The 12,650-nt window shown below is 32.7% G+C and overlaps 1 protein-coding gene across 7 annotated transcripts in view; it reads left to right on the top strand.

Moving 5' to 3' along the window:
• Positions 1–12,650, top strand: part of LOC141455988 (probable nuclear hormone receptor HR38) — a 248,493-nt gene that overhangs the window by 95,814 nt on the left and 140,029 nt on the right. The window contains exon 1 of one of the 7 annotated variants that reach the window (XM_074131535.1): positions 10,827–10,896. The exons of the other annotated variants lie outside the window; for them this stretch is intronic. Coding sequence (XP_073987636.1) covers positions 10,872–10,896 — 25 coding nt within the window. The 5' untranslated portion in view covers positions 10,827–10,871. Of the gene's footprint in view, positions 1–10,826; positions 10,897–12,650 lie in introns of those variants that run through there. 7 annotated transcript variants of the gene reach the window in all.

The following is a 12,650-nucleotide window of genomic DNA, read 5'->3' as shown; positions in this document are numbered from 1 at the left end:
GGCTAACCGAAAAGCTACATTTCGGCTTCACCCCGTACACTCCCGCTGTTCCTTGTTTCTTAAACTCTATATTTTTATCAATTAAATACAAACAAAAATTATAAAATTACCACTCATTTACAACTTCGCCAGGCTAGAAGACTTCAACAAATACCACTGCACTGTTTACATTAACAATTTTTATGTAGGCCCAAATATTGCAACGATTATGGCAAAAAGTGTCATTATATGAAGAAAATTGAAATCAAATAGATAATTATGTGCTATTAACAGACGGGGGACAAATATGCGTCACCAATTTGTGATTTCTAAGGTGCTATTACCGATTGACAGTTCGCCATGTTGTATTTTATTTTTATATGTCAACAAGTGACTTGTCAGTAGTTTTTCTTTTGTAAATTTTAGAATTATATATGCATTATGAGTTAGTTATTTATTATACAATGCATATTCTTGTTATTTATTTATTTCCAATTAAGTGAATTCGGATTTTGTGCAATTTGCTTAAAGTAATGTTGACTTTATTCCTGTATAATGCAGATAATTGGAGTTTATATAATGTCGTTCTATTCAGCTATAATTACCCGATTATAAATGCTGATTTTTCTTTTTTTTTACATCCCCTTAATATTTCCTTATTGTAGATTTATAGGAGAAACAATATGAACAATAATTGTTTATTACAGTTCGAATTAATTTATTTCTAGCGGTCGAACTGTTTATTATTATTTTTTTCTTTTGTTTTTAGTAAATTTTATGTCGTAGAAATGAAAGGTAATTTCAGTACTTTTTTTTTCTCTATTCATAATATTTTATAAACTTTTAAAGAAATCTAAAGTAAATGTAAGATTTGATTCATCCAAATTAATAAGGTATTTTACTAAGTTACACCAACTTTAGAGCTTCTTCCATTAATCCAAAGAGTGTGCATGTATATAATGCAACTTTTTACATTTCTTTTCCAGAAATTTACATTGTTTTAAATTACAAAAAAAAAATTTAAACGTTTCTAATCTAATCTTTTCTAATAATAGAATCGCAACTAAAAGCTAATATTCTTTTCCTTTTTTTTGCCTTTTTTTTGGCATTGGCTTTCGCCATACAGCCAACATCGTCTAGGTGCTTATCATTAGAATATCACTCACTCTCCATTCTTGCTTATAAATACATTCGCTTCACACATTCATCCCTCTACTATATACCACTAATTACATAAACTACAACTAATGGATGGATCAGTACTCTGTGCTCCTGCCATCCTTATAGCTTAACCGAAATTAAAATCACCTAATCCTTTTCTAATCATTTTCTTCCATTCATTCTACAACTTTTAAATACATTCATATTTCATTGCTAGCTCTGCTATAGATATAAGCACAGAGATGTTGGTGGAGAATATTATGTCTTGGTAGCGAAATGATGCAACTAAATACCTGTATATGTCGTCAAACATTCGTTTCCTTTCTACCACATAACGTGGACATTTCATTATTATATGTTTGAAATCCTCCTCCTCATTGCAATCTACGCAAAGAGGAGAGGACCTTTTGTTGATCCTGTGTAGATACGATCCGCACACCGCGTGGTTCGCTCTCAGCCTGCTTATTGTCGTAACAACCCATTTATTAGTGACAGTTCTCCTTAAACCATGGTTGTCTAGGTAACTGATCTACACATAGTTTTATAGAATCTCCCTTTATTACCATTACTGTAATCTGTCTGCCATTTTTGTAGTGCTGCTTTTGCAATTATACACTTGATATCGATGTGTGGTAATTTATAGTTAGCAAGCTAATATTCTGTTTTCTGACAAAATATTAATTGTATTTTATTCATATCTTTTTGGTTAATTTCGGCCGTTTTCTGATTACGAGTGCGGCAAGTCCTTATAAACTTAGATACTGCACAATCATTGATACATGTACTTATGTATTATACTCTGATCAATCTGCTGGCCTCAATGCGACATCTAAGACTATCATTGACCTCAACTGACCGAAATCAATTCTTCAAGTGCTGGCCAGTACCATTATCCTAAATCTAGAAGAATTTACAGTCTCCTGAGGACGTAGAGCTCTCCTTTGATGGTAATCAGATGTTCATCCACAGTGGCATGCCCAAATCATTAACGCTACCAGAAGAACACTTTAATATTTCTTCAGATTCAACAAAATACCTCGCAGTGTCTGGAATTAATTCCTTCTATAATTCTCTTCTCTAACGACATCCTCTTCTATTCAGACCCACTTCAACTCCCTCATCCCTCCATTCCCCTAGTAATCCTTCCAAATATTTTGAAAATGTTGGCACATGTTATTTTTTTTTTTTTTATTTTCAAAAATCTATTTAGTTCAGCTTGGCTTATTTATTTTTATAGGGATACAAACGTCAAATAAATGGGTTTCATTATTTGGTTTTAACAAACTTAGCAAAGAACTTAAATAATTCTTACCTTCTTAGTTTGTGTTAATTACTTATAATGATTACAATTAGAGCAACATTGAACGTTATTATTGAATATTGAATCCTGAGTTAGTTGAACTGAGATATGCTTCTTCGTTTCTTATTTTAAGAAGGGATATTTCAAATTTAAAGTACCGTTTAATTACATTTGTTTACAAGCGTTACAATTGTAACCGCATTGTTTTATTTCTGATTATTTCTATATTTCATATTATTATTATTTTGTAATATATTTAAGGTGCAATATCTGAGGTTATTGTCCCCCGGAGCTTTTATTCAATGCACTCCCAATCTCCGGACAGTATTCTCTCGTTACAGAGTGTGCTGCAAGAAGCTCCTAGGTAGAGAAAATCTAAGGGGCCAGCAGCTGGATTTGATCCCGCGATCTTTGCGTTGGAATCCAGTATTCGCTACCCACTCAGCTAACACGTTCCCTTTTTAAATTAATAATTACTTGTTGTTTTTAATTTTTTGAACATTTCCCACACTAGTCATTCAAATAACTATTCAGTCTTTTACTTTGGCTGAAATAAACAAATACTTTTCATCAATCAATTTAATGAAATATCTAAAATTTTGTTCTTAGCTAAAATTATGGTGTAACACTTTAAAAACTTCAAATTTCTAGGTTAGGAAACTGGAAATATTTTTATTACTTTTTTCCATAAAAATAATCTAGAAACGTGATTCCACCAACAGGGTGGAGTAAAACCTCTAACTTGCATCGTATGGAATATTTATTAAATAAGACAACAACATTCTTCATAAATACACACATACAGACATAGAAATACACAAAACAAAATAAAAAATACAGTCGCCAGTATGACGACTAGGAAATAATTAATTAATTAATTTATTTTACAATAAACTTGAAATTTATTCCACTTTAACAATTTATAGAATACATGATATATAGGAATGAACTGGAATGAAAGATTGTTATTCCATATTAACAGATTTGTTAAACAGTAATCACAAATTAACCTTATCTTGTGCACATTATATTGGTATTAATTTCAGAATAATTTTTTTTTTCATTTCATCCATTATACTGATCAATATATGAAATACATTGAAGATTTATCGTTGCAATGATGTAAGGTTGCCTTTAGGCGATATTTATGGGAAAGTTTGTTATAAGTACAGTTGCCTAAGGTTCTTATTATGAGAGATAAATAGTTTATCATTATATTTTTTCTATATTTTTTTTTTCCTTCGGCTCTTCATTTATATCGTTTAAAATATATTAGAGAATATTGAAGAATTTTGCATGAAATTATAGTATTCAGTAGGAATATTATTAGCTTTGACCTTCATTAAAAACTTTTAAAAAATCTCAAAATTACGTTAATGTGCAGTGCATGATATAACTGCAGTGTAATTTCTACAATATTTAGCACAACTTCAATGATAAAGTGGATGTTACGAAGTGATGGCAATTATTATGCAATTTTATGCAGTAAAACAGCTTTTTTTTTTTTTTATTCCCGCTATCGTATAAATTTAATATTTTTGTAGAAATTTTTTATTTTTACTTTTATTACAAAATCTTTAATGATGCAGTTGGATCTTTATTAACTGATTACAAATGTTGATAAATTAAATACTTTTCCTCCAAAATGAATTAAATGTTTTTTTTTTAAATTTCGACATATATTTTATGATAAATTTTGTTAGTTTGAGCGATTATTTATTTATTTTCTTCATTAGAATATCGATATATTTCGTTTCTTAATACGATAACGGCCACAGTTTGTTGCAGGCGCGGACGTTTAGGTACCAACTACTGCTTTAGAAACTGTTTTTAAAGATCGATAAAAGATAAAGATCGATAGGTAAAAAACAATTAAACAATTGATAACTTAGGTAAATTCCCAAGTAGAATTAATTTTTTAAACATTAGAAAAATACAAATCAATTTTTTAAGAAATATATTAAAATCTATTCCAGAAAGTAGAAACGCAACTTTGTATAGATCAGTAAAGTTTAGGGATAACAATAACAAATAATACAATAATAACAAATAGCTAAGGAAGAGAAGAGTTTTGCCGAATGTTTAGCGTACTGGACTCTCACGAGGAGATACTGGATTCGAATCCAGCTACTGGCCCCTAAATTTTCTCTTCTTAGGAGCATCTTTAGCTTACTGTCCGGACACCGGCACAGCACTGTAGAAACCTCTGGGTACCAATGGCCTCAGGTGTTCACACGCCTTAACAGGATAATCGCTGTGGGTGGTTTCTTGTTGAAATAATTTACATTGACCCTCTTCGGAGATGAGTGAAATTTGGAGATCTGTATGTATTGTGTGGTTGTTAACATAGAATGGAGCGTCTACTATGCGGCGGAGTATTTTGGATTGGAGTGTTTGCAGTCTATTTATGTTGGATTTTTTAGCTGTTCCGTAAAGTTCGAGTCCGTAAGTCCATATTGGTATGAGAAGAGCTGTATAGAGCCGTTGTTTGTTCTGTAGTGAGAGTTTTGAGCGTTTATCAAGTAGTCTGGCTAGAAGTTTGTATCGTTGGTTTAGTTCGGTACGTTTAAGTCTCGTATGGGGGTTCCAGGTAAGTCTCTTGTCTAGGTACATTCCAAGGTACCGCACATGGTCGGCTGGTGGGATAGGTGTATGATGTAAGAAGACAGGTGGTGGAGTTTGACGTTTGAGTGTGAAGACTATGTATTTAGACTTAGTTGGGTTAATTTTTATACACCAGTTTTCTAACCAAGGTTCTATTGAGTGAAGGTGGAAACTGTAGTGAGCGTACTGCGAGGATAGGGTCAGAGTGTGTGGAGAGAATGGCAGTGTCGTCAGCGAAGGTGTAAATAGAGGTATGAAATATTTAAAAAAATTTACCCTAATGAGTTAGTAGGATACATTTTTTTTTTTCCATAAGAATTCGAAATAATAATAAAGGAAGGGATAAGCTACGCGGTTAGCGTATTGGATTCCCACGTGGAAGTCCTGGGTTCGAATCAGCTGCTGGCCCTTAGATTTTCTGTTCCTAGAAGCTTCTTACAGACGTAACGAGAGATCACTGTCCGGAGGCACTGAAAAAAAAGCACTGGGCACCAATAACCTCAGATGTGGACGCACCTTAAATCGTTAAATAATAATTATTATAAAAATACATTTAGTTATCGACTTTATATAAAAAAAAAATTCACCTCATTTTTATATAAATATATAACATATATCTCTTTTTAATTTAAAAACCTATAAATAATTCATTATCAATTGAAAATAAAGGCAAAAAGAACGATGAATTGTGGTCCATTCAAATTAAGAAATAAATCTTGGACCAACTCAGCGACCTTGAATTAACTAGAGACCCACTTTCAGTTTCATCAAGGAATGTTGATCTGATGAACAGCCAGCCTGCAAGGCATACTCTCTTGCTCCTATTACATCAAGGTGTGTTTTTATCTTTTTTTCTGTCATGCTCGCCCATAATGTCCCGCCTTCGCCGATTATCTTTTTGTGATGTAGTAATGCCGCGCTAGTGTTTGTCTTCATAAAAGTTTCTCTTTTTCTTTTATAAATGATTATCTAATTAAATACAGCTCAACGTGAACAGAAGTAATCACCTTTTTTTTAGGATACTGAACTAAGTATTTTAGTTTACAGATTTTCTTTATGGGGTAACTTAAGTATCCAGTTTCTGGCCGCGTTCTTTAATACAGTTTCATAATTTGTTTTAATAATACAACTTAACACTTAAAATACTGAACTAAATTGCTTTAGTCCATTTTCTGTCTCAGCGATAGATTTTTGCTTTTGTAGGACTAGTACTTTAATTACCAACGACACAACTAGAGAGTCGCAAGCAATAAAACTTTCATTTCTAGTTCTACGATTTGTTTTTGAATGTGAACACTTTTTTAAGGGCAGCTAGAGAGCAATTACAGTACACTGCTCTGTTTTTTCAACAAATATCAAAATTGAAGTCCCACTTTCATTAGATAAAAATATAAATTAATTTATTTTAGTCCTCTTTAGATTAAAGTACCAGGAGTTTTATTTCTAGTCATGGAATGTAGGTTGTGCCAAAGGTGAAAGAGAGATGGATTTGAATGAATTTCTAAGAGTTTTTGGAGTCTGAAAGTATTACTTTAATCACTTGCAAAATGAATAACTTTTAGTAAAGTTGTTTGTTTCTTCTTGTTCTTCTTCTTGGCCTTATGGCGACTCCAAATTTGCCATCATTCGGTGTCTGTCTTTAAGAAGTTGGTTCTTTGTCTGTTAGTGTGTAGAGTTTTAAAATCAATAGTAAAGTTAAATTCCATATTTTGTTGCATATAAAGCATAAATGTATCCATAAAATTATATTTATGTAATAGATATCCTCGAAAATCTATAATCGGTCAGTTTACCATTTTCTATCAATTTCAAGTAAGAAATTTAAAAAGGAAGATAGGTTGTTGCCAATTTAGGTTCGAATCATTTTTTGCCATTAACCGCTACACTAGACTAAAAAGAACAGAACTAAACAGATGCTATCGACTACTTAAAAGACTTTTAGACGAAAGATCAAAACTCTCTCTGGACAACAGAAGACTAATTTATACTTCTATTTTGAAACCCATCTAGGCGTATGGAATACAGCTGAGGGGTTCATCCAAACGCACAAATCTCCAAATTGTAAACGCTCCATTTTATGCCTCCAACCTGACTATACACACTGACCTTAACATTCCTTTTGTCACTCAAGTCGCCCAAAACACGATACAGAAAACTCCACTTTAACCTGCAATCTCATATAAATCCTCTAGCACAAAAATCTTTCTTCTAGAACTCTTCCTGATAACCCGGACAAGACGCCTTAAGAGACAGTGGCCTCGTGATCTCCTCTCAAGTGAAGAGAGCGACTAATAGCCTAATGTTTTGGAGTCTTACCACTCGGTTCTTCTGTAACTATTATACTTCTGTTATTTATTGTTACTGTTATCAGTTATCACTGTTGCTTATAGCGCCAACGCGCTGATTGTATCACAAATAAAAGCCAAAAAAAAAAATTTGCCTAGCTTTTGACTTAGGGACTAGATCATCTTCAGGGCTAATGCTTGTAGACAATATAGTGTACGATATATTTTTAACATCTAAAGGTTGGGTCTTCTGTTCTGACTGATTCAGTACCTACGAAGAAAGCTTGGCAAAAAATAATTTTAAAAAACAATAATTTGCCATTTTTTTTAGTCAAAGATTCAGGCACCAAAAAACTATGAACAATATTATACATTCCCATGGTTCAGATTTAATTCGTAAAATCTAAAATTGATTCCGTTTAAACTGATTAATTTTTTATTTTTTTTAAAAATTCTCAAATAAAGCCCGAAACGTTTGGCCTACAAGGAAAATACCAATTTTCAAGACCTCACCCTCCAACCAGATTTCAGAACATAACTGTTTGTCTATTTAATAATAGATAATAATGTTTTTATTAAAAACAGTAATTTCATTAATGCTTCTGTAATTGCGTTCTAACTTAATAATATTGCCGGTAATGAGAGTGTAATTGTACTAGCTTAGTTTAGTTTAAAATCAAAACAACAAACTGCGGAAATTACTTTCTGTTAAAGCCCTCTATTAGGGGCAAGTTTTCGAAAACTGGACTGTAAGAACGACAAAGTAGTCACTCGGACACTTATCGCATTATAAGTAATTTTTTCTTATTTCTATTATTATTTAAATAATAATTAAAATTATTTTATTTAATCGAATAATAATTAGGTAACAGTTATAGAAAACTAGATTTCTTGTATTAAATGGACCACTTACTCTTGTAAAATATTAATAATCAATCAGATAATAAATTGTTTTATTTATAGAAAGAAGGCTATTTGAAATTCAGCACCGCTTTGGGAAAAAATAACGGAAGGTTTTAACGGAATCTAATCACAATAATCAATTAACTATTTATTTAAAATATAAAAACAAAAATCATTTCTCTTCGCCTTCTTTTTTTTATAAAAGAGAAAATTATGACTTGAAAATGGAATAGATTTAAACATTTTTAAAGAGAATCTGACCAAAATTTTGGGTCTAAAATGAAGCTCGAAGATTTTGGTGCACAATTAGAATGATTGAGAACGCAGAGGTCTTCACATTTTCTCGAGGATTTTTAGTTTAGTAGAAATCTATTTTGTTTCCTGATATATTAGGTGTTACATCGATTTTAAGTGGATGAGATATTTCAACTTGAAAGTAACTGTTACTTAAAATAACTGATTACAAGTGTTTTCGTTGTTAAATCATTTTTTACCTTATTTTAGGTTATGTTTACTTCAAATAGTATTTGTACAAATTTTTCTTTTGTTTTTTTGATTTACTGTAGAAAAAAGATTGTGTGCAACTAGTGCGGAAAAACCACTTTTCTTACAACCATTTCCACAAAAACAGAATGCTTAACGTCTATTTTTTGCTAACTTTTTTTTTTTAATGTCTTTTAATTATGTAAAAAATACTTTGAAAGAATATCATTTAGTTTTAATTAATTTGAATGCAGGAATGACTGACTAGGATTTAGCGAGACGATAGAACAATCTTAGACTGCACAGCATCACACTTATCGATATGATTTCATAACGTTTTCCGTATTATTCAGCAATTAGAGCCTAAAATTGTACAGTATATGAAAGCTCGACTTGATGCTACCTTTGTGCCAATTTCTATTGTCAATAAATTTTAGGGCAAGCTCCAATCTTGCCCAAAATAGAAGACTGAACAGTAAATGTTTATGGAACTAGTGTAAATGGTCTACATCTCTTGTTTATCCAATAACTGCGATTGTGTATTTTTGAGGTACATAAGATAAGATAATAGATGGGACGGGACCTACGCCCCACGGCACCGCAGCCACAAAAGACTTATTGTGCCAATCCCTTTTTTGGATCTAGTAGACGAATCCTCCCCTACTAAGAAAGTCGAGGAGTTTCCCTACTAGTTCTTTTTGCGCTACAATCTCCTTTGGCCTCAAAGACCCAAAGATACCGTAGCGCAAACGCTCGATTCCAACGCAATCGAACAGCAGTTGAGAGGCCGTTTCCTCCTCTTCCTGACATAATCTGCACAATGGTTCCTCCGAGCTAATAAGCCCCACCTTGCGCAGATGATTCCTGAACCTACCGTGCTCCGTGAATAGGCCTTGCAAGCAGAGTAATCTGATTTCTACCCAAGCACAGGGTCTCTTTGGTTCTTTGCTTACACTGCCAAGGCATCATAGTCTTGCTGTGTTTAACCCCAGGACATATCACCCAGTTCTTTTCGATCCAATCTCTGAGAGCCGCACGAACCGAACCCCTGGTGATCCCCAGGACAGGCTCCGGACCGATGAAATGTTAGTTGTTTGCACATGCCATTATGGCACCTTCGACTAACTTTGTAAATATCTTCCCAGGATGTTTATATAGTTATATAGGCTACCCTCCCATAATCAGAATATATAGATGAGAGGGGGTTAGATCCATGTATCATCCATGAATCCATGCCGATGTTAGATCCATTCCTGGCCAGATGATCAGCTTTCTCCTTCAATCCCTACATGACCCGACACCCATTCCAGCCGAACTTTGTTGTGCCGCGCCAGTTAGAGGGACATAATTCTCTCAGCTTCCAATAGACGACATTAATGTGGCTTCTCTAGGTAAGCAAAGTTAGAATATACAATAGGATATTGAAAAATTTGAATCTACTTCCAATTTTATTTAGACAGTTCTAAAGTCATCTAGATAGCAACAACAATGTTGAGAGCCAATCAAATAGAATAATTTTGGTAAAATGTCAACCACAGTTCAGAGATTTATCGCCAGGAAGTAGCAATTAATTAGTGGACAAAGCTAAACACTTCCTCTATCACCCCTGTCATCACTCCCACCCTTTATTGCCGCTCCACATCGTCATCGCCGCCAAGCCCGCACCCCCCTGAGCACGGTCATAAAGTGCCGGCATAGCCTCTAGAGGGAAATTTCATCACAACAGTATGATGATGTTGATGAAGAAGTGAGTAGATGAGTGAACGTCACACACCATAACGCACGCCTTACAAACAGCCAGGAAAACTGCCGAGCTGCGATGAAGCGGAGGGCCGAGGTACCATCGGGCTAGTCGCCCCCATATTGCTATTACAATAGATCCTCCAATGTTGTATATTAAAAAAAAAAGAAGATAGAAAAAGTGTGGCGCCTGCGCTTACCCTAGTCTCCTGTATCAAATACCACCGACAAAGGGATGGAAGTGGATGATACATGGATCTAACCCCCTCTCATCTATATATTCTGATTATGGGAGGGTAGCCTATATAACTATATAAACATCCTGGGAAGATATTTACAAAGTTAGTCGAAGGTGCCATAATGGCATGTGCAAACAACTAGCCGCTCTGTAACGTGCTTCTCTGCAGATTTCCGATATGATAGCCAGCGCGACCAACCATGGTATGTTCAATAAATATGGTTTATATTTAATATGTAAAAAAATGTTGAAGGGGAAAATATGGTTATGATTATTAATTTTACTTTCTGTTACGTTTTTCCTATTAGTTATTTAAGTTTATTTTACACGGAAATACAAGAGTAGGGAGTCAAAATTGTGTAAAATTTTGTGTTAAAATCAAAATTGATTTTAAATCTTCAAATAGAATCTTAAAATGTTTCTTCGTAAATTACTGGTTAAGAAAATTAAAATCTTAAAAACACAATAATTGTTGAATTAGTTTCCATTTCATATACTGCAATTTTATTTTAGTTAACCTGTTTTTCAAATCTTTATTTTTCATACTTAATTTTCATTGAGTTTCCTTACTTATCATGCTCCAGAAATATTTTTAAAGATTATGTACTGATGGAAGAATATTTATTTAAAGAAAATCAACAGGGGTAAATAATTTTACAGGAATTAATTGAATATTATTCCAAAATACTACTTTGAAACGTTTACTTCATTCTATTGAACCAAAAACTGTAGAAACTTCATTATTTAGCAAAAACACTACTGAAAAATTTGTCGTTATAATTAGTTGAGTTCTGTGCTTCGATTTTTTTTTTTTAATTGTAAAATATAATGACCTGAATGCTTTGATGAAGAATCAAAGCTGCAGCATAAAGATCTTAATTTGAGCAATAATTACTGTCCATACGCGCCCCTTAGATCTGTGAAGAAAATATATTTTCTTTGATTTAATATATCTTTTTAGTTTTTTTGGTAAACCCAATTATATTTCTCAATTCGTAATTTTAAAGAAAATAAATAATTTTTGATGTTCTTAAACATTCTTTCACCTTCGACAGACATATAAATAGATATTTTTGAACTATCAAAGAACATTGTTAAATATTGATTTCCTTTAATAAATAGTTTAAAAATTCTTAACGAAAACAAAGAATAAAAGAAACCTAAATTTCTCAAGTTCTCCAACGTGAACATATTTTATTATTAATAAAGTTTCTTGAATTTTATCTCTTAATGAAAGGTACGCAAAAAAACGTAATCACGAATCTTGCCAAACTACATTCCTATAGCTTAATAATTTTTCTTTTTTTTTCACAGTCATTAAATTTGACATCTTTTATATGAAAGGGGTCGGGAGTCATGCTGTTCTAAATATTTTAACAAAAATCACAATTTTTTATTTTTAATTTAAGGCGCGTCAATATCTGAGATTATTAGCGTCCGTTGCTTTTTGTCAATGTATAGCCAGCTTTCGGACAGTCTGTATTCTTTTTACAGACAATACTGACGTATAACCGGACAAGTGAACTGTAAGAAGCCTCTAGCTAGAGAAAATCTAAGAGCTAGCAGCTGGATTTGAACCCGGAACCTCCGCGTTCGAATCCAGTATTCGCTAACCACTTAGCTAATCCCTTTCCTGATTATTTATTTTTTTTATTTATTGAAAAATTAATTTTCTAATATTAGCAAAGATATTTGTTTCGCGACAAAGTGAGTCATAAGATTAATAATGAAACAAACCAATCAATAAAATTCCTAAACTACGCTATGAAGAGCTGCAAAAAATAAAATTACTAAAATTTGAAAGATAACTTTTCTTCTTGAATCGTAACCTATTTTAACCTCCCCCTCATTTTGACTGTTTTATTCCTGTTTACTAGGATTCAAAACAGTATATTTAATAATAACCCTTCCTGTATTTGATTACACCCAACCTGCTCCTAACATTCCAATCTTCAAA

Source organism: Rhodnius prolixus, unplaced genomic scaffold (assembly GCF_049639745.1).
Source record: "Rhodnius prolixus isolate KJV_2025 unplaced genomic scaffold, Rpr scaffold_4, whole genome shotgun sequence".
Lineage (NCBI taxonomy): Eukaryota > Metazoa > Arthropoda > Insecta > Hemiptera > Reduviidae > Rhodnius > Rhodnius prolixus.
Note: the sequence above shows the minus strand (reverse complement) of the source record. Positions and strands in the feature narration are given on the sequence as shown.